The 23,541-nt window shown below is 34.3% G+C and overlaps 3 protein-coding genes across 11 annotated transcripts; 2 read left to right on the top strand and 1 right to left on the bottom strand.

The window, feature by feature from the left end:
• Positions 1-4,241: 4,241 nt before the first annotated feature.
• LOC123679103 (protein lethal(3)malignant blood neoplasm 1) lies at positions 4,242-19,333 on the bottom strand. Of its 2 annotated transcripts, XM_045616479.1 has the most exons (4): positions 19,104-19,333; positions 8,750-8,882; positions 7,090-7,221; positions 4,242-5,798 (listed from the first exon to the last, which is right to left on the bottom strand). In XM_045616479.1, exons 1-4 carry the CDS (start codon positions 19,113-19,115, stop codon positions 4,693-4,695), a joined length of 1,383 nt encoding a protein of 460 aa, XP_045472435.1. In that variant the 5' UTR covers positions 19,116-19,333; the 3' UTR covers positions 4,242-4,692. The 2 variants fall into 2 exon arrangements, with proteins under 2 accessions (XP_045472435.1, XP_045472436.1); XM_045616480.1 differs by lacking the exon at positions 19,104-19,333 and having other exon boundaries at positions 7,090-7,223; positions 8,751-8,882.
• On the top strand, positions 14,775-16,036 carry LOC123679104. Its single transcript, XM_045616481.1, has 2 exons — positions 14,775-15,725; positions 15,782-16,036. Exons 1-2 carry the CDS (start codon positions 14,924-14,926, stop codon positions 15,820-15,822), a joined length of 843 nt encoding a protein of 280 aa, XP_045472437.1. The 5' UTR covers positions 14,775-14,923; the 3' UTR covers positions 15,823-16,036.
• Positions 19,334-21,137: 1,804 nt separating the features above from the next.
• LOC123679106 lies at positions 21,138-23,121 on the top strand. Of its 8 annotated transcripts, XM_045616483.1 has the most exons (7): positions 21,138-21,286; positions 21,549-21,768; positions 21,818-22,003; positions 22,254-22,362; positions 22,418-22,570; positions 22,634-22,699; positions 22,785-22,873. In XM_045616483.1, exons 2-6 carry the CDS (start codon positions 21,562-21,564, stop codon positions 22,681-22,683), a joined length of 705 nt encoding a protein of 234 aa, XP_045472439.1. In that variant the 5' UTR covers positions 21,138-21,286; positions 21,549-21,561; the 3' UTR covers positions 22,684-22,699; positions 22,785-22,873. The 8 variants fall into 8 exon arrangements, 4 of the variants coding, with proteins under 4 accessions (XP_045472439.1, XP_045472441.1, XP_045472438.1 ...); XM_045616485.1 differs by lacking the exon at positions 21,138-21,286 and having other exon boundaries at positions 21,458-21,768; positions 22,421-22,570; XM_045616482.1 differs by lacking the exon at positions 21,138-21,286 and having other exon boundaries at positions 21,460-21,768.
• Positions 23,122-23,541: the final 420 nt, after the last annotated feature.

The raw sequence follows: 23,541 nt of genomic DNA on the forward strand, positions 1-23,541 counted from the left end.
CCTAGTGAATATACAAATGATATTCACCAGTTACCTTATTATAATGAGCGTTTGATAGAGGTTAGGATAATATAAACCATCGATATAATTTGAGTACGGTTAAATATCATGCTATAATATTATCTCTAGCTATTCGTGCTTGTCCTTGACTTATTGGTAGATGATATTATAGCAGAATGACTTTTTGAACCATTACCATAAGCCATCTTCTTAAAATAATTGATACAAAATGCCTGCAGGAATTTTGTGGGGGCCACCTCTCGATATTATAGATTAATGTTGTTATTTTAGTATGATCAAGTCATAGATAGGATTTTGCTCGAAGTTAGACTACAACGTGAACATAAAATTTCAATTTCAACGTTCATATCGACCACACCATAGAGTAATGAAGATAGATAGAGGAAGTATATGCAATTTTTACGTGTCCCCCAACATAGACGACTTTGAATTATGAATATATACTAACTGACAAAGGAACTGCAACACCCAGAAGGAGCTGTTTAAATTTTATTTTTTTTTTAGTAAAACATAGATAGTATAGCAAGGATTAATTGATTGAAATTTGGGGAAAAAAATCATGAAGGTTTTTTCATGTAAACAATTTCTGTTACTTGAATATTGTAATCGTTTTTTGCAAGTTTTTTAAATTTTACAACAAACCAGCTGTTCGAGGTGATCCAAAGTCGATGTTTTGTTGTTCTCAAAATGCTTAGAGCACGTGTACGCGGAATTCATCGCCAGCTAAGTGAATTTCAAAGAGATCGAATTATTGGTCTGCGGGAATCGGGGTTGTCATTTCGAGTAATCGCTAACTGTACGAACAGAAATCCAACTACTGTTATGAGATGTTGTCAAGCATGGTCTGTTAATGCCCAAAATCGAAGAAGAGTAGGCACCGGACGTCAAATGGGCACAAATGAAGTTCAAGATCGACGTCTAAGACTTATGGCCATTAGAGACCGATTTGCGACAACTCGATCTTTGGCTGATGAGTGGGTAGGACAACAAGGCATCCTGTAACTATCCGAACGGTTTACCGCCGGATAAGGTCTTTTGGACTGCAGCATTATCGACCCCAACTTGTGTTACTGCTGACGGTTGAGCATCGCCGGCAACGATTACAGTGGTGCAAAGAACGTCAACATTGGAATGTGGAATGGCATAAGGTTGTCTTTTCTGATGAATCTCGATTCTTCTGGGGTGCACATGATGACCTATGAAGGGTAAGACGACGACGGGGAGAAAGACGTGAACCTCAGTTTGATGTTGAGGTCATGTACACCAGACAGTAGGTGTTATGGAATGGGGTGCTATTGCACATGCAAGTAGGTCACCTTTAGTCTTTATTCGAGGTAACATGACACCGATGCGTTACCTCCAAGAAATAGTGGAGCCATATGTTCTCCCTTACCTTAACTGGCTCGAGAATCCAATATTTCAGCAAGATAATGCCCAACCTCATGTTGCCAGAGTTAGTTTAAACTTTTTCGAAGCGACCCATGTGAATCTTTTGTCATGGCCGCCCAGTTCCCCCTAAATTTCGGCCATGGAGCATATTTGGGACATCATGGGTAGAAGGCTTGGAAATTTACCCCAGCCCCCACGGACTTTGGTGGCTCTGAGACATGAAGTACGGGTTGCTTGGGATAGTATCCCTCAAGAAGAAATATACCATCTTCTTGCATCAATGCCGAGACATGTTGGGAAGTGTATAGATAATCGCGGTGGACAAATACATTATTAAAGAATAAAGAAAATTGTAAATCCTTCGGTTTGAAATTTAAAATTTAAACAGCTCCTTCTGGGTGTTGCAGTTTCTTTGTCAGTTAGTATATATTAAATGATTCGTTTTGGTTACGAGTAATCAGAGTATTGATGCAAATAAACACTTTTAAAAAATTCACCTTAGACGGGAATACGAAATGAACACCAATTACCAACTTATATTTAATCTATCATAAAAACATTATAATTACACAATGAGAATTCAGCTTCTGATTGAAGTTGTATTTTGTCACAAAAAACATCCAAATGAATTAGCATTACTTTCACAAATCGATGTACCAAATTTCTAAGATATACAGCGCATCAGAATTGCACCAACAAATTGTTTCACAACCACTTATTCGTTTATTTAAATATAATTACATAATATATTCAAGATTCAAATCCAAGAATCATCCCATTATGATGAATAGATATACGATGCCATATACATGAATTGATCGTATTCATCCATCGAATTACGTTTGTCAGAAACGGCATTTAGAGGTAATCCAATCTTAATATGACTCAAGGAAACATCTTACCATCAGCAAATCACCAAACAACAGTGCGGTTTGCAAATTATAATTAAGTACCAATCTTAATTGGCAGGTACACATTCAAAATGTTAGTATGAAACTTCACATTAATACGAGTGTCCAATGATGGTCAATGATAACCTTTCACATCTTGTACTAACACAATCGCTGTTCTAAATTCTATAGGCCATTGACTAAAGGAGCTAAAGGGTGTTTTTTTAGAGCTATAGAACTTTAAATTGCAATAAAACAACGATGGATTATTCGATTGACATGAATGATTGATATGATTTCTGGCGTATGACCTCCACGGTAGGCTCGGATGTAGTCCAATCTGGACGTCCAATTTTCGATGACTTTTTCCAACATTTGTGGCCGTATATCGGCAATAACACGGCGAATGTTGTCTACCAAATGGTCAAGGGTTTGTGGCTTATCCGCATAGACCAATGACTTTACATAGCACCACAGAAAGTAGTCTAGCGGTGTTAAATCACAAGATCTTGGAGGCCAATTCACAGGTCCAAAACGTGAAATTAGGTGGTCATCTACGTGTCTTTCAATAAATCGAGTGTGGTACGAGCTGTGTGACATGTTGCGCCGTCTTGTTGGAACCACAGCTCCTGGACATCATGGTTGTTCAATTCAGGAATGAAAAAGTTAGTAATCATGGCTCTATACCGATCACCATTGACTGTAACGTTCTGGCCATCATCGTTTTTGAAGAAGTACGGACCAATGATTCCACCAGCCCATAAAGCGCACCAAACAGTCAGTTTTTCTGGATGTAACGGTGTTTCGACATACACTTGAGGATTAGCTTCACTCCAAATGAGAAGTGCGCTTCATCGCTAAACAAAATAAAATGGACGTAGTGCGCGATACGTATTCCGCACAGAACCATTATTTTCGAAATAAAATTGCACTATTTGCAAGCGTTGTTCAGGCGTGAGTCTATTCATGATGAATTGCCAAACCAAACTGAGAATAAATCACTTGACAGCTGTCTGCAACTGGGTGTTAGAAACAAAAATTGTTCAAGAGAAAACTAGATTTCTGTCACACTTTTTTGTGTTATCTACTCGTCTATTCTCTGAAACAAAAATATCCAAAAAATTTAGGACAAGTAGGTATACATACCTATTAAGTACAAAAATTCCATATGTTGCTTAAATTAGGCTTTAATTTGCCTATCTAATTATCTACATACTAAAAAAAAAAGGGGTGATAACCGAGGATAATATGAAGTAGGAAGAAATTAATTGATTAAAAAAAACTTGTTCTTGAATTATTAAAAACCAATCAACAATCATTAAATGGAATCTCTATAGACATCTACCGACTTGAAATTGAAGTTATTGATATTGATTCGTGAAATCAATAATACAAAATGAGAAAACCATTTTTTGTGAACAGAAACCTGTACTATTAATTTTTTACCAAACTCTTGTTGCCATTATATTTAGTTCGTCGAGGAAATAACATTTTGAATTGCAGTTTATCACTAAAGATGTCATTGTATACGAGGGAAACGCTTCTCTCTGAAAATTTTCAGAGAGTAGATTCATCATTTTCTCTACCACAGTAGTAGGAGATAATTTGAATTTGAATTTTTCGACTTAAAACTGTAGAATTTTGCTTGCTTTTTTGGTTGCCAAATAATACAAATCAATGAAAATGAACTGTATTCTCAAGCTCATTACCAGTTTGAAATACCAATTCTAATTCATTTTCCTAATAATATGAGGTAAAATTCTCTTTCCATCCTCTTAAATTTCAAATAATTTTAAAGTATCTGAAACTTTGTTGAAAGGTCATTTATTTCTGTACATTCAATAATTATTGTTGATTTTCTGCTATGTGTTGTTCCAGTTATTATTTCATTTTTTGGATAAGTAAGTAATTGGGTAATTTGATTTTTTCTATGAACAAATATTTTTCACCATCGATCATGAATAGATAGATATATTGATCTACGAAATTGAATGTTTTTACATAATTCAGAGGTGATAATCGATTTTTCAGAAAAGCTGTTATTTCAAACACTTCTGTGCAAGTTTTTGGATGATTGTAACAATAATGCTATATAGGAATTATTCTTTTTGTGCATGCCAAATTTCTCCAATGTTCTAAATGAAATTCAATATTTCAAAGCAACTTATCTCTTACACTCAATGATGGGAAACTCGATTTTTCCTTTTTTTAATTTTTTTAGAAGTAAATTTGTTCCTTTGAAATAATAAATCAAAGGAACTCATGGTTCAATAAATATTTACATGTTCTTGAACATAATGCAAGAATAAATTAGTAATAAAGACACATTACATATCATTAAGATGTCACATCTGAAGAAATAATAGTTTCAGTAAGTGCATCATTAAATTTCTCATTTAACAGGATACCACACAAACTCAAAACTCTTCAAAGTGAAAGTCTTGTCATCCTTAGGAGTATCAGGAGAATCCAATCCTATGTTTATGATCCTAACTTTCGGTCTATACCCAAATTCATCAGCTACATAAGTGACAACTCTACTGATACCATCACTACCATTAACAAAGTATCCACCAATTTTAGCACCATTCTTGTACCCTGTTTCATAGTGACCTTGGAATCCAACAGTCCAGTTGAATCGGTAAAGGATGTCTGTGATGTCCTTCTCCATTATTCCTGCAGGAAGACCTTCAACCATACCTGGGTATTTATCCTTAATTGGTATATCAGGATTACCAGGAACTTTAATAACACCATCAGTAACTTTAACAGGAGGATCAGGATTTCTGTAGGTGATTTGTGAAGAATGTTGGTTGCCTTTTGGAGCTCCAAAGACATCGTTTTGGTTGTTTTGTGGATTGCTGAAGGAGTCAGAGTAGGAGGAAACACTCGAAGGTAATTGTGGGGAGGAGCTTCCTGGTAAAGAAGAAGGATATCCTGAATTAGAAACTTGAGGTGTCTGGGGATTTGAACCACTGTTAATTCCACTGTTTTGGGCTTGTCCTGGGCTTCCAAATGCTGGAGGAATTAAACCATTATTCAAAGATTGAGGACTTCCTGAACCTGGTCCAGAACTGCCAAAACCAGTAGCTCCAAGACTGGAACCAGGAGCTCCAAAACTGGAACCAGGAGCTCCGAAATTGGAACCAGGTGCTCCGAAACTGGAACCAGGAGCTCCAAAACTGGAACCTGGAGCTCCAGTATTAAAACCAGCAGCGTCAGCAGAGAATTTCGGTGGTTGTCCAGAGCTAATTCCACCACTTTGATAGATCCCATTTTGACCATTAGACAAAGGTGGTCGCTTACTGGTTGTTACATACCCACAACCAGCGCAGGCAGGTTTTAATGTAGGTTGGGTAGTGAATGCTCTATTTGGAGCTCGAGTTGTTGAAACATCTGTTCTTTTTTGTACTTGCACAGGTTGGAGGGACTGAGATTGACCTCCTTTTGGAACAGGAGAGTATTTTGTTGAACCATAGTCTGGCGATCCATCCAAAGCTGAAAAAAATCGAAATTAAAACCATGAAGAAGTAAATACTACTAGATTCTAGGATTTTAATGATAAGAGGAAAGCACCGACGCGAAGTCAAGAATTTTTGGGCAATCGTTCATTTATGCGCCAATAACGAAGCTTGGTATTTTATTAAGGTGTTCCTAAAATGAAGGTACAAAGTAAAATGAAAGATTCCTTGGATGATTTTAAGGCTAAAAGTACAATAAATATATGCCCGAAAAAGCTTCGTTTTCAACAGACAGGGTGTTCCTTGTGGATTCTTTGTGATGATTAGACCAGTTTGTCGAATCTTCATTTATTAATCTTCGCAAGAATTCATAATAACTTGGATTCTTCTGAGGATTACTAAATAACAAAAATTTTTCTTGGAACCGCCACTGCCCTAACCACTCGAAATTTAAACGAGAAAATCTCAATTGAATTGGATCTACAATCATTAAAATATTAGATATTTCTTGTCGAATATTCTTCTTGAATTTGAAATGGTTCTGATGGTGTAACCAAATTGGCGAATGCGCTCTTCTTCGACAATTCGAGCAAATTATATAGGGTGTTTTTTTTCGAGGTATATAACTTTAAGTTGGCATTACTGTTCAAGTTAGTGACCGATTCAACAGCTGTCAAGTGATTTATTCTCAGTTTGGTTTGGTTTGGCAATTCATCATGAATAGCCCCACGCTTGAACAACGCTTGCAAATAGTGCAATTTTATTTCGAAAATAATGGTTCTGTGCGGAATACATATCGCGCACTACGTCCATTTTATCGTCGACAAAATGAAGCGCACTTCTGGTTGAATGGCTACGTCAACAAACAAAACTGCCGCATTTGAAGTGAAGCTATTCCTCAAGTGTATGTCGAAACACCGTTACATTCAGAAAAACTGACTGTTTGGTGCGCTTTATGGGCTGGTGGAATCATTGGTCCGTACTTCTTCAAAAACGATGATGGCCAGAACGTTACAGTAAATGGTGATCGGTATAGAGCCATGATTACTAACTTTTTCATTCCTGAATTGAACAACCATGATGTTCAGGAGCTGTGGTTCCAACAAGCCGGCGCAACATGTCACACAGCTCGTGCCACAATCGATTTATTGAAAGACACGTTTGGTGACCGCCTAATTTCACGTTTTGGACCTGTGAATTGGCCTCCAAGATCTTATGATTTAACACCGCTAGACTACTAGAAAGTAGTCTAGCTTACATAGCCCCACAGAAGTGGATGTAATATTTCAATTAGTAGTAATTAAATGAGAGATGTTAATTATACTTACGTGGACTAACTTTGATGTTTTTCATACTCAGTATTCTGAAATTTCCATTCTCATCAGTAGCGTAAACAGTAACATGGTATACACCATCAGCAGTAATAAATCCAAACTCCCCTTGTATTATTCCATTTACATCTACAAATCATAAGAGAGGTTATGAAAACTCTTTGAGAAATGTGTCATATAATAAAAGGAAATATAAAATTGGTAGGTAAATATCCCTTGAATTTAATAATTTTATTTCTCGGCAGAGAAATAAAATTATCTTATACAGAGGGGTTATAAAGCTCATTAATACTCTTAGGATGAAAAAAACTCATCTAATTTCAAAATTTCTGCGTGTTAAATGCTTTTCAAACCATTTCGAACAAGTTTTGTTATGTGTTCTTCTATTGTTCTGTCAGTCTTTCGCTTTGTGTGTATGAATTATTAGGTGTACAACTATGCTTCCGCCTTTTTGCAATAAATGACTGTAGTGGTAAGTGGTAGCCGAAAGAAATAGATCGTAGATGTCATACAATAAGCCTAGCCATTTGTAAATATAACGCCATCGAAATATTAGCCGATTTGTATCTGCATCATGAAGTTATTCTCGATTAAATATGTCAGCTTACGAGCCAAATTCTCGTCATTTGCGGGAGGTTTTATATTCTGCTTCAATATGAGGAAATCTGCGGCTGAGGCTCATCGAATGCTCTCAAATAATAATTATACCTATGATGAGGCTGCTATTAGTGCAAGGACGTGCTGAGTGTGGTTTCAAAGCTTCAAGAACGGAGATTTTGACGTCGAAGACCAGCATGGCGGTGGAAGTGAGAAAGTTTTCGAAGATGCAAAATTGGAGGCATTACTTGATCAAAACTCGTGTCAAACGCAAGAAAAATTGGCAGGATCATTGGGAGTGACGCAACAAGCCATTTCAAAACGCTTGAAAGTCATGGGAATGATTCAGAAACAAGGAAATTGGGTGCAGTATGAGTTGAAGCCGAGAGATGTTGAACGGCGTTTGTTTGCTTGTAAACAGCTGCTCGCAAGGCAAAAAAGAATGGGATTTCTTCATCGCATTGTGACTGGAGAAAAATGGGTTCATTACGATAATCTCAAGCGCAGAAAATCATGGGGATATCCCAGCCATTTTTCCACGTCGAAGTCTAAACCGAATATTCACGGTTCCAAGGTCATGCTCTATATTTGGTGGGAGCAACTCGGCGTAGTGTATTATGAGTTGTTGAAACCTACTGAAACGATCACAGGCGATTGTTATCGAACGCAATCAATGCGTTTGAGCTGAACATTGTGTTTTTTACAATGAAGCCTCGAATATCGGAAAAAAACGGCGGAAGCAAAGTTGTACGCTTATGTAATTTTGAATTTTTTCTTCGAATTTGAAGTTGGCTACAAACGAGAAAAATTGTTATGGCACTGGTAGTGTCATATGTACGCCAAACCCGGAGCTGGGTGACGTGTTTCATATAATCGTCAACTATTTTTTATAACTTATCTTTATTAATTCATCACAAATTGATTCCTTTGTTCGTACTGCATTCACCATCAACAAATGCACAAACATAAGTAATTGAATCCAGATAAGCCTTGTAATTAGTAGTATTTCATTACCGATGATGCTCCATTCATATTCTAATAAGAACGTATTTATAGTCACCTTTTTTTTCGTGCCTATGCTGCATGCCTTCTATGGTGAATCCAAACTCATATGCTCTGTCCTCGTCCGGATCTTTAGTCCTTCCATTTGTTAAGTCAATCAGGAGAATGGCTAATACTAGAACTGCAAATAACTGGAAACAAAAAGAGGCTCAGCTTTATGATTGAGAAGGTGAAGGTCATTGATAAATCAATTACGAAATAATTTACAATCTTTTATAATGATCACAATTATATGCAAATAGTATTTCAGGATACTCCTTAACGGTAGTATTTGTGGATTGTTATAACCTTTGTGAAGAGTATTGAACTCAATAGAATGGATATATGGTTTTATTAGGTGGAGGAGGATCTGTTGACCTAAAAATTTCGATAATTCAATTTTGGAATAATCTCACGACAACCTTGTGATATCAGTTAATAGTATATGAAGTTATGACGAGTTTTCATAAAGAATGCATAAAGATTCGAGTCTTAAGGCATATGACCGCCACGGCTGGCTCGTATGTAGTCCAATCTGGACGTCCAATTCTCGATGACTTTTTTCAACATTTGTGGCCGTATATCGGCAATAACACGGCGCATATTGTCTTCCAAATGGTCAAGGGTTTGTGGCTTATCCGCATAGACCAATGACTTTACATAGCCCCACAGAAAGTAGTCTAGCGGTGTTAAATCACAAGATCTTGGAGGCCAATTCACAGGTCCAAAACGTGAAATTAGGCGGTCACCAAACGTGTCTTCCAATAAATCGATTGTGGCACGAGCTGTGTGACATGTTGCGCCGTCTTGTTGGAACCACAGCTCCTGGACATCATGGTTGTTCAATTCAGGAATGAAAAAGTTAGTAATCATGGCTCTATACCGATCACCATTGACTGTAACGTTCTAGCCATCATCGTTTTTGAAGAAGTACGGACCAATGGTTCCACCAGCCCATAAAGCGCACCAAACGGTCAGTTTTTCTGGATGTAACGGTGTTTCGACATACACTTGAGGATTAGCTTCACTCCAAATGCGACAGGTTCTTTTGTCGATGTAGCCATTCAACCAGTGCGCTTCATCGCTAAACAAAATAAAATGGACGTTGTGCGCGATACGTATTCCGCACAGAACCATTATTTTCGAAATAAAATTGCACTATTTACAAGCGTTGTTCAAGCGTGAGTCTATTCACGATGAATTGCCAAACCAAACTGAGAATAAATCACTTAACAGCTTTTAAATCGGTCGTCATTTTGAACAGAAATGCCAATTTAAAGTTATATACCTCGAAAAAAAAACACCCGTTATTTTTGAAGATTGGGTGCTTGAAATGCATCATGGAAGAGGTGATCACAACTGGCCACCGAAATCTTGTGATTTAACACCTCTAGACTTTTTTCTACGCGAAGGATAAGATCTATGCCAATGATCCACACTCGATTCAAGACCTTAAAGATGGATAGTTTATAATGCATAATGTGTTATGAAAAATTTACAAATACAATAATCTTTCATTACCTGTCATCATTGGAGATCATTACCGGTCCTAAAATTCAAAAATTACATGATCTTGATAAATTGATGAAACGATATGAACAATAACAAGCGCTCAAAAAGAAACTTCGGTTAATTACGATATTCACATAATATTTCAAAAATTATCTTTCATCTCTGGGAAATGAAGGAATTCCCTATACCGGTAAGGCTGAAAACAGATTTCTATACTGAATTATCTGCACAACTAAAAAGTACGTCCTGTAAATATTTTCTTATCTATACAAGAAAACACATGTAGAGATACAAATCTAAATTTGATCAATCTCTCATTCGATTGTGTTGTGTTATTATTGTCTGAGGTTTAAAATTCTCGATTTTTTACAAAATGTTTTCAAAAAATAACGAAATATTAGGTGAAAGATTTCTTTGTGGTGTTTGTAGAGGATATCTGACGATTCCTCCAATTTTTTATTCGTTAACACAAAAAGTACATATTTGTGGTAGGTGTTACGACGCTAAACTATATAGAGATGACGCTGTTCAAAGAGCCCAAGAATTAGAAGATTTTTTCTCGAACGAGCTATTTCCCTGTTCCAACTACCAATGTCCTGAAGAAGTAACGTTTGGGCACCAGGCAAAAATACATGAGCGAAATTGCAAATATGCCGAAATCAAATGTCCTGTATCGAATTTTTTTCGAGGTTATTTGAAACCAGCGGAAGTCCCCTGTTTCTTCAGATGTAAAGATGAACAAGTTATGATAAACCACATCAGTGACAGCCATACTGACTACATCTTACCTGCACCACACATGATTCGTTCTTCTGATGTGCTTTTAGACTCTGAAACTCGAAGAATGTATATTCTGATTTTCTTCGACGAAGATGTGCATAAGTTAGCTGTTTTGACAATTAGAAAAAAATCTAGGATACTCGAAATCAGGTGCCGGACTATAATAGAAAGTCAAGAGTACTGTATTATCGAAACTAACCCACCTATTAGCGATAAAATTCAGTGTTTTGTGTGCACCTCTTGGGAGAAACCACGCTATCAATCGGAGGATAGTGACGAAGTTTACAAAATGAAACTATACACTTTGAAAAACCCGATTATTACCATTGGATTCATAATTGAAAAGGCTGAAACTGCATTTATGGGAGAAGATGAGGAAGTCCTCGTTGATGCTATTAAAAGTTTGACTTTGACAGATTCTAAGGACCAGAAGAAGAAAATAAACAGCCTCGATTCTAAGGACCAGAAGATGAAAATAAACAGCCTCGATTATAAGGACCAGAAGAAGAAAATAAACAGCCTCGATATGAATTATTATTTTTAAGTTTTGACTCATTTCACTGCTAGTGATTTTGTCATTATATTTTATACCACTTGAAATCATGTATTGTTGTGATAATATGATAATCCTAAGTAGAATTGATTATCTTTATTTTCAAATTTTGTGTTGAATGTGCAGTATTTTCTTCATTTTTATTTGTGAATACTTTGGAAGCTTTCTTCCTCAATTATCTATGTTACTTCATCTTTGTTGCCTTATTTAACCAAATGGGGAAATAATCCAATAATACTATGAGTTAGTAATAATTTTGAAAGAAATTGTTTATATCGTAAGTAAGTACTGACTAACTCACATATGATTTAATTTATTTGAGTTTTTTAATTGATAAAATAGTCAAGCAAATAAATCTAATGAATCAAAGGATGTCAAATTCATGAACAAAAACTCACTGAACAACTTTTTACTCTGTTATGGCTCTGTCCTATACTTCTCTGAATCCTTAACTCAAATTACTGTTTTAAATCAATAGAAAACATGAAAATCAGAACTTTTATCAAGGATATCATTAATGTAGAAAAACATTGAATTAGAAGGAAAAGGACACCCATATGTATCATGTTAAAAATGTAGGTACATATCTTATGAATGTAATGTCTATTTTTTGAACATGGCAAAATAAACGATAATTCCATTCATTGAATATATTTTCATGAAATCTGCAGAATAGGTTCGATTCAGAATAGGTAAAATCACTTTTGTTTAAAAATGGATTTTTCGAGATGGGTGAAAAACAGTTTGTTCATTTTAAGAGTGCTTTGATGTCATAAATTTTCCCCAAAAAATCAACATCAACAAACAAATAGTATATTCTGAAACAAGTTGCAGAATTGGCTCCTATTCCAACACGAATGCGAAGTTGAGTGTTGGAATTGCCTTCTGCAACGAGTATTAGACGATATTTTCTCTATTTCAGTGAAGTTTTGTGAAATATTGTCAAAATTCAACGAGAAATTCATATTATAGATTCTAGTGACTTTCGTATTGTATCATGGCAGTTGTTGTGACCAGGGCCCCCGCAACCGCGCGTTCAACGCGTGCACCGCACGCGGGCGCCACTCTTAAGGGGCGCCAAAATCTCTTATAGACCGCATGAAAATCCGAAAGACCAAAGGTTTTTGAAAAAAAATTTTTTTTAATTTTTCAACAATTTTAAACGTCCAAAGACATCTTTTACACATCCAAACAAGTTCCCGAACGTCACAATCCCTATAAAATAACCTCGGCCACAGATTGCATTTATACGATTCTTTTCGAGTAAACAAATCATAAATAATCATCCCTTTGTCGGTACGGGATTTCTTTATGGACCACCTTGCACCGGACACCATTTCTTCGATCATCACTAAAATGCATATGGTACACATAAACAATCATAAATACCGAAGCGATAGCTTTTAGCCAGGGGAATTACTGAAACTTTCGCCACCATCTGTAGGAAAAATACTACATGTTACAGAGAATTTCTGAAACTACCAAAATCTGCTTGCTATGTTATAACAGCAGAAACCTATCCAAAGAATAGTTATTTTGTTTCGAAACGTTTAGGGGTTGAGGTCAAGACTCAAAAAATTAAAATACTCAGATAATTGGAAAGATTTGTATTTTGTGTAATTGTGGTTTGTTTTACTGTTTTTTGTTGTGATTAAATTAAATTTTATGAAATGGTAAGTACCTATCCACATACAGTATTAGCATTTCTATTAGTCTATAAAATTCGATATTTTTTTTTCTGTTTAAAATGGTGCACATCCTAAATTAGCCCATACCTATATACTATAATATTATTTTTATTTGCTTCAAATAGGGAAGTATTGTTTGTAATCGTGAAAAAATTGAATCGACTTTGATATTTTGAATTTGTTACCTGGGGCCACCATCATATTATACTTAATTTTTTTTTTAATATGCACCCTGGATCTGTATTATTTATTTGATGTTCGTAGCCGTTTGACATTCTAAAAAAATTATATTTCACCTTTGCCAAAAATTAATTATTATAACAGGAACATGGTATGTGCTTCAGATCGGTCTTAACTTATTATTATTATTAATATTAACTCCGTTTAGGTTTAAAGGCTCGGATTTAAGGTTTAAATTCATAAAAATGAAAACATACGGCCACGGGTTATTCTCAAAGGGATGGCGCAAAGTTAATCATGGGTGAATGTCCTTACCAATTTTGGATCAAGTTTTTCTTAAATTCTAGGAGCCATACAAGAGAAAACGACCTTCTGGTGCAAAATTTCGAGAGCAAAAAAAAGCTAGACTTCAACAAAGGGAGAAGATGGCTGGGAGTATGGAATAATATTTAATAATTATTAATAATAATATTAATATTTTAATATAATATTATGAATAATTTAAAGAAGAATAAAGCTCAGGTTTTGAAAAATCTGCAGTTTCATTACAAAATTAAAATAAAATGCGGTTTTGATCGAATACTTGGATAAAATAATGAAACATTCAAAAAATGTATTATGCAACAACTGACAGCATAAAGTTCTTAAGGCATTCAATAAAGGTTGCTGATAGTTTTTTTAACCCTTCTACAAATAAATTCCTAACAAAAACTGAAACATTTTTTGCCGATTATCCTGCGACGTTTTTCTCCACTTCCCCCCTTTTTGGGGCGCCAAAATATTTTTGGCACGCGGGCGTTGATGACCCTTGCGGGGGCCCTGGTTGTGACTGTTACAAAAATTGACAGATTACGGAATTTGAATTTGAATAATATGTTTCGAATTTTGAAATACTTTATAATTACACCCTGGCGAAATCGATTTAACACCACCAGAATTAAGAGAAATTGAGAATAATGTTGAAAATCATTTCACTTTATCCAAATTACATTATATTGACATGTGTTGAAGTTTGACAGGATTTGAAGTCAGTGTAGACAACCACAAAACGAAAACTATAACTGAAAACAATGTGTAATGAGTTCATTACAGCACTGTTCTTAGTACTGTAATGAATTCATTACGATACTGAAATAGAGAAATATTCTTATGCATTGATTTTATATAATTATGGTACCTGAAGAACTCATTATAACGATTGAAAATGAAATTACCAAACGAAACCAATTTCGAAAAGAAGAAAATGAAAAGTCAAATTTGAATTGCAATCATAAGAATAAATTTCAGTTTTCAGTTGGTACTATAATCTCACAAGGTGTGTCGTCATTTCATACTTAAATGAATAGGCTATATCAAAACATTGTGTCAATACCCATGTGTTTTTTTCCCTTATCTAAATTTTAAAAAGAACTTCTGGTATTGTGAACAATGTGATGATGAATCGTATTTGATTTTAAAGTGTGTATGTGTTTATTCTACAATGGCGGGTATGATATCATTCGATGAGATTGATGGTTATACTGTCGATGTTTCTCCCAACGAGAGAAAATACATGTGCTGCATTTGCGATTCGTTCATTTTGATATCCCCTGTACATTTGAACCCCAGTATGGGGTTCATTTGTGGCTTTTGTTGGCAGTACAAACACCGATTCGTAAAAGAGAATGATATAATTCTGCCACAACCACTATATGAAGAATTCGCATTGTCCATTTTATTCCCTTGCAAGTACTGTGAGTATTACACTTTTTTCGACTCACCAGCGACCAAACATGAAATTCAATGCGCAAACAGAATATTCGAGTGTCCATTGTCCAAACTGAATAAGTGGATATTGCCAACAATGGAATATTGCAATTGGCAAGATACTGATGGTTTATCTATGGTAGCACATATAAAGGAAAAACATGAAGAATTCATTCTACGCAGTCCTTTCGAAATGAGCTACCAAGATATAAAAAACAGTGAAGAAGAGAGACGTCTATATATCGCAATACTTTCTAACAGGAGTATCATAGCTATCTCCTCTGAATATGACAAAGAACAAAATCAACTCATTTTCCGGTGCAGATCGAATAAAACAGGATATGCAGAACTGAATTATCAGTGTAGAGTTGAATTCAGTACATCTCATTCAAAGGTTACTGATTTTGTTCTGGTCAAAGTACTTCCTTTAGGAGCGAAAATTCTGGAGACAACTGAAGATTATTTTTCTGTATGGCTCGATTTCTTGGATGACAGTTCTAAGTTTCGCTTTTATTTTGAACCCTCACTGGAACCTGGTGAGTTCACCCAGCATTTTAGGTATGATCTATCTAATTGAATAAATTTTTTTCAGGTCAACTCAACGAATTTTATTTAGAAGACTATTATTATTGAGCCTGAAAATCGAATTGTTTAAAGTTGTTTCATTATATTTTTTAGTATAACTCTTCCTTTTTTGAATATTATTGCTCGGAAAATAACTTATTGGAAATTATTTAGTCTCTTTTTGGTTTCTCAAATGAACTTTACAACGCTCTGTTAATCCAAAACCAAGCCTTTTTTGACCTATATTTTATCCAAACAAATAAAGTTATTTTTTTATTTTGAATGTGTTTACCTCAGAGTTAATAAACATACATATAGATAGAGGGAGCTTATTTCATTTTCAGTAAACAAATTTTGTCCCCAACATGAACTATCAAATTTGATAAGAAGCACACAGAAATGAAAACATAGTAGTGATACGATATTTCACTCAATTCGCGAGTTTTTCCACAAAGAACGCACTTCTTATGTCCCATAGTGGATCAAACTTTCATATTAACTCAAAATATATTGAAATAAATACCTAAATATATCAGAAATTCAGAAAACAAACTTAAAGCGCGCCAAACGACGTGAAACAACCGATGACACTAAGAGAGCAAAAGTTGCTAAACCTTGGATTTCAGCACGTAGATACAGAAAATAATAAATATTCTGCTCATTATGAATTCAACAATTAGGAAAAATATCGGATTCCAAATTTGCATATTTAATCGGGAATCACTCAAATAAATAAATTTCATTCAATATAATACACATTCATAATGATATAGTAAAATTGTAGATTTGAAAATATATCACAATCCGACAACGTAACCTAACCATGTTGGGGACATGTAAAAATTGCGTATACTCCCTCTATCTATGTTTATTACTCTATGGATGTAACCTGTATATTTTTCAAGTCTTTTTTGCGCTATTTTCGAAAAGTGAAACCTTGCCAACATTTTTGTGTGCTCAAAAATCAAATTCAAACTCTACTTCAGAAATTTCAATTTCATAATAAAACTTTAAGTCGATTTTGTCTAGAAATCAAAGATATACAATGAATCCGGTACTCACAAGGCTAATCTCTAGGAGTACATTAAAGATGTTCCTCATAACTCAGTGGCACAGCGTGATCGTAGAAAGGAACTGTTGTTTGAATGGTAATTAGTTTTGTTTGTGAATCCTTGAATTTGATATTTATTTATTTTTTACATATCGATCGAGCCGTGCCGACATGAGAATGCAAAAGTATACGGAATCATATCGATTTCAATAAACGCGGAGATTTTCCTTAGCTTTTCGATAAATCAACCAAAGATTTTAAGCATTTTTTTAATTGGTAATATACTGAAGATATTATGAGTATCTTAAAATAGAATCAATCATATTATTCAAATGAACCACCATTGAATTCTGTCGTACTCATAATAGTTATTTGCTATAAGGAGTTTTAGCTTTCAGAAAAAACGTTTTGATAATTGAATATTCATGAAGTATACAAATCAACTTTGAATACTTTAAATCCCTTCAGTCATAATATCCTCATAAGAAGTATCAAGATATTATCAATTGTCAACGAAATATCATCTGCTATTAGATAAATTAATCCAAAATTGATTTCAATTTGAATGAAAACATATTTAATCTCTAATTTATTAGGAATTGAATGTTTCTCTTCTGAAAAACTTCTTCATAAATTCTCAAGCAATTGGTTAAAATTTCGCGTAAAAGCAATATTTAGAGTTTGAAGCCAGTTGTTTGAAGATATGTCAGGGAGCTCCGATATAGGTATAGTCATATAAATTGATTTTGGAGTATAGAGTGTCTCAAATTCATTGTTTAGTGAGAGGATCTCAGAATGCCTCAACTCTAGAAATATGAATGTCAAATTTTCGGGCTCGATTTCAGAGAGATTAATTTGGTGAAAACCGCAACATCATGAATTCAACTGTTTTCAAGCTGAAAATTGGAAAAAGACGTAAAATGAAAAGTTCTCATAACTTCTTTATTACTGGTGCGATTAACATGAAACAAGGACATTCTAAAGGTACTTTTTTAAGTAGAATCCATTTGTGTTTTTCTTTGTTTATTATTGCAATCAGTTCTGAAGTTAGAATATATAGTTTTTTGTTTTTTAAATCTAGACCTCAATAATTTATATAACAAATAAAATCGCTATATTTTCTCCTCTACAGAAATGTTTTGCTCAACATTTGAAAATCAACACAAATTCGTATTCCAACTTCAAAACGAATGGTTATAAAAAACCAATGGATTCTACTGAAAAAAGTACCTGCAGAATGTTTCTGTTCCATGTTTATAGCACCACTAATGAAGGAGTTATGAGAATTTTTCATTTTACGCCATTTTCAAAATTTCTCTCAAACAGTTGAATTTAGGAGGTTGTGGTTTTCACCAAATTCACTCAAAAATCGAGCCCGAAAATGTGCCAATCCTTTTTGACTAGCTCAAAGGAATTCTGAGAGTAGAATAATCATTTTTGGCAGGATGGAATAAGTTTTATAGGTTCTAACAGATTCTTACGTTATCAAAATTTCACTATTATATTTTTCTAATTGTTTGTTTGGAAAATCGCAAAAACAATTGATAATTTTGAAATATACCTTCACGTGAAGCTGACTACCTATCTTTTCACTATACAGGGTGAGTCGGGAGGAACGGGCCAAACTCCAGGAACGTACACGTGAAAATAATAAAAAAAAACTCATATGTTCTTATACGATTCTCATTTGTTTTCGAGATGATTCATAAGGATTCGAAAAACTCGTATAATCATTACAAAAAATTTATTCAAACTTCAACACCCTGTATCTTGAAAACAAATGAAAATTTTACAAAAACATATGAGTTTTTTTGAAGTATTTTCACTTGTACAATACGCTCCTGGAGTTTGTCCCGTAAATCCTGACTTACCTTGTATGTTTTTTAGAGTTGATTCTCATAAAAAAATTACTGACATCATCGTAAAAACTTATTTTGTCGCAGCATGCTGAATGAAAGATTTTCAAATCTTTGAACACTCATAAAATTCGACCGCCTCTGAAATGTGTAACATTCAAAATTCCATCCAGATCAGATTATTTTGAAAAAGTTGCACTCGGTATGTTTCACAACTCAATAAAACATTATATAAAAAAAAAACAACACTTTTCTATTCTTCAATTCCCATAAAAAAAAAGCATCATTGAACTATAATCAGCTGTGAATAGATCGTTTAACTATAAACCGACCCCAAAATGACCATCTGAAGATTCCGATATTTGCGAAACTGTGCAAACAGTTAGATAAGGACATTTTTGCAAACTATCACATAAAATAACAATAAACGTTCCTTCACTCACCTTGTACTCCATTACTCAACTAACTGATCACCCACTATCGATGATCTATTGTTTGAAGAGACGATATCGCATTTATGACCGTATTGCCAAACTTGTGTAGTGACTTCTTCAGTAATCTCTTGTATGACACGATGTTTATAGACATTTCATCTAGTCCCCACCTTGGTCACCCAAAGAATATGTATGAACCATCAATTATCATTAATTGTATAAATAGAAACAATATTACACGATCTCTTATTGAAAAATCGATGGTCATTCATAAGGTATAATTACTTCCGAATGATTTGAACTCTTAGCAAACTTTTGTTTTCGTTCAACTGCTGGAGGCTACTCCTTGATGCAACGGTCATCTAGGATATTATGTTTCGATTTTTAAGAAGCCAGGAAATGATGAGTTCATATATTGATGTATGATATGAGCATGCACAACAGCCTTTCCTTTGAAAAAAAAAATATATGAAGGGTGTTTTTTTTTAGAGCTATAGAACTTTAAATTGCAATAAAACAACGATGGATTATTCGATTGACATGAATTTTATTTATCCGCAAGATAATCTTGTGGCATTACATTTTAAATATGATTTCTGGCATATGACCGCCACGGCTGGCTGTCCAAAACGTCCAATCTGGACGTCCAATTTTCGATGACTTTTTCCAACATTTGTGGCCGTATATCGGCAATAACACGGCGAATGTTGTCTTCCAAATGGTCAAGGGTTTGTGGCTTATCCGCATAGACCAATGACTTTACCTAGCCCCACAGAAAGTAGTCTAGCGGTGTTAAATCACAAGATCTTGAAGGCCAATTCACAGGTCCGAAACGTGAAATTAGGCGGTCACCAAATGTGTCTTTCAATAAATCGATTGTGGCACGAGCTGTGTGACATGTTGCGCCGTCTTGTTGGAACCACAGCTCCTGGGCATCATGGTTGTTCAATTCAGGAATGAAAAAGTTAGTAATCATGGCTCTATACCGATCACCATTGACTGTAACGTTCTGACCATCATCGTTTTTGAAGAAGTACGGACCAATGATTCCACCAGCCCATAAAGCGCACCAAACAGTCAGTTCTTCTGGATGTAACGGTTTTTCGACATACACTTGAGGATTAGCTTCACTCCAAACGCGGCAGTTTTGTTTTTTGACGTAGCCATTCAACCAGTGCGCTTCATCGCTAAACAAAATGAAATGGGCGTAGTGCGCGATACGTATTCCGCACAGAACCATTATTTTCGAAATAAAATTGCACTATTTGCAAGCGTTGTTCAGGCGTGAGTCTATTCATGATGAATTGCCAAACCAAACTGAGAATAAATCACTTGACAGCTGTTAAATCGGTCGCCATCTTGAACAGTAATGCCAACTTAAAGTTATATACCTCGAAAATAAACACCCGTTACATGTTTACCATATTGCAAAAATATGTTTCTTTATTTCTATGGCAAATTCGTTCATTTCTCCATACCATGTGGAACAAAATCGTGCGGGAAGATCTCAGTTTCACATAAATTTTTCATTTGTCAATTTTATATACAGAAGGCTCACCTTCTGCACTTGTATTATTAGCAACTATTCAAAAATTATTAATTTTTCGAAATAAGCACACTTATAAGTCTAAATTCAATGAGGTAATCATTCAAATACTGAAAATACTCGAACAAATATGATTGACTCTGAGTAAATTGATTGTGATGTAAACAAAAAGGTTACTAGATATTATAAAAGAATACAAACGATTATTAACGGAAAGAATGAAATTCTGCAAGGTTAACCATTCAGATGGACAGAAAGCTCGATATGTAATACTTCCTCTAAGAAGGCTAAGATTTATCATGCATAAGGTCGAATCATCAAAAGGGATTAAAATCTTAATGATTAAAAATCTCTATTCTCCATATTAAAATCATCCTACGCAGGTATGACAGCATTTGATATCGGTAGATGTACTTATCTTTCTTCCAATCATTTCATCGAGTATCGAATTCCTTTATGATAATTATTGTTTGCCATCACTGATTTTCAGCAACTGATTAAAAGAATCTCGTCTATCTGATTTCCTACTTCTGACTTCCAAGGTCTTTTCTAATTTCATTGTATTTGTTTGGTATATGGTTTTTCCATCTAGGGTTTGTAATATCCAAAACAACTCGAACCTTCAAGATTGGGGTTCAAACGATTAGTAAGTTCTTCATTCTCATTTCTCATTCATATTTAAATCCAAGGAAGATGGTCGCTAGTTTTATTTTGAACTTTTATGAGAGGTAATAGGCACAATTTACACAAAAACAAATACCGCTCAAATAGCAAAGCAAATTGTCTACACCATTCTGGTGAATAAAAATGAAAAAATTGTGATCGCTTCTCTGTGGTTCTGTATTTGTAGGTTAAGCTCAATTTGACGTTTAAAAGAGGTTTCTTGTTTGTTATTATTTACCTTTCAGAATTGAAAACAATATGTGGGCGCGTGGCCGAAATGGAAAAATCAGCATGGAGCAGAAAATGGTTCTACTGGATTATTTGTCGAATCACTACAAAATGATATGTGGCAAATTCAGCCAAAATTTTAACCATAAAATAGCTCGACAATATTGGCAGGAATTGAGCGATATTTTGAATGCAATACCTGGGGGAGCAAAAAAAGACTGGCATCAGTGGAGAAAAGTATGTTTGCAAGTTAGATTTATATATTTTGATGTCTGAATGTTTTTAGACTTGGCATGATATGCGTACAAAAACCAAAAGTAAAAATGCAGCTATCAAGAAGCATAAGGAAGGTATAGGTGGAGGCGCTTATTTCAAAGAACAGCTGACACCGTCAGAGAATAAAATACTGCAGATGATATGCACCACTTCTGTTGAAGGGCATAATTATGTTGAAGAATCTTTAATTGCTTTTGTAAGTATGTGGTACTTATGAATTATCTATGAATCTATCATTAACGGTGGGTTAAATTTAAAGCACTTCATTTGCTGTAGGTTTCTATAATCTAATTCTCTCTTATAATATATCATTGAATGATAAATTAATACAATGAAATCGTATATATGATCATTCAAAAATTTAATATCTTCAATTATTGAAAACCATTAACACTTCGCTGTCTTAACTTCTCGATATAACTCAATAAAGTTTTTATTTCATGCAGGATAATGATTTTTGCAATACAGACAATGCTGGGGCCAGTGATAGTTCATTTTCTATATCAGAAATGAAATGTGAGGTTTCAGAAGAACTTCCTCCTCTTTTTCAACAAGGTATTAATATCATGATATAAATTTAAACTGCAATTGAATTATTAGTTCATTTCAGTAGTTCCCCCAAAAAAAGAAAAATGTGAAATGGAGAATCTATACTACAAAGAGAAAATCAAATTATTGAAACACAAAGTTCATTTAAAGGAGCGACAAGTAAATGCATTAGAAAGGATTGCTATATGTATGGAAAGTATTGTTGGCTCGAAAAGTGAGAAGTTACTGAACTTTTCTTAAGCATTTTTATGTGTTCATTGTTATTTGGTCCACATAGATCTTTTTGCTAGAGGTTTGCGATTATTTGTTCATGGGTCAACTGAATAATGACAAATATATTAGGGTAAGAATAACATTTTGTGCATTAAAAAAAATGCATATATCTGCAGAAATAATTGATATTAATGTAAAAGTATGTGCGTTTGTAGAAGCAAAAGAGCTGATTTTGAAAATTCAAGCAATTGACATTCCAGCAATCACAGTTAGGAGATTATTGGAAGGAACATGGCTATAAATTGAAAACTACACCAAAGTATACTGGATGATTACATTGGATGAATAAAATTTTGTGGGATTGTGAGATTTTCTCCTCATAGACACCACAGGATAATCAGTATCCATATATCGATCAAAATCAACTAACTATCCTGAAAATGTAACATATGGACTGGTTTTTCAATATATATTTTCACACTATTTAATGTTGAAAAAGTTGTTAATAAGAACAAATTGCCTATTTTGAAATAAAGCATTTATTTTCCCAAATTCCTTTTTTTTTCATTTTCAACATTCATTATCATTTTCGAAATATCTAATGTTAAGTTTTTGCAGGGAAGAATAAATATATTCTACTATTATCAGTAAGTACCTAGATCAGTATGGATAAATTATTCATAAGCTGCAATTGGTCATAAACCTGATTCCCTTCAGCCTATAGATGAATTATTTACATAGATGACACTTATGGAAAACATTTTTTTGTTGTATGTTGAAACCCTTAATGAATACGTAATTATATACTTATTATTGATTACATATTCGTACTAAAAAACCTGGTAAGTGAAAATAATTAAGTGGCTTCAGCAGTTTGAGGTATGCACAACAATATTTTTCAAAAGATATCTATTAAACTTATCACAAAAGCCTTTTTTGTACTAGAATATTGATTGAATGCATTTCAGAAGT

The sequence above is a fragment of the Harmonia axyridis genome, chromosome 4, assembly GCF_914767665.1.
Source record: "Harmonia axyridis chromosome 4, icHarAxyr1.1, whole genome shotgun sequence".
NCBI classification, from domain to species: Eukaryota; Metazoa; Arthropoda; class Insecta; order Coleoptera; family Coccinellidae; genus Harmonia; species Harmonia axyridis.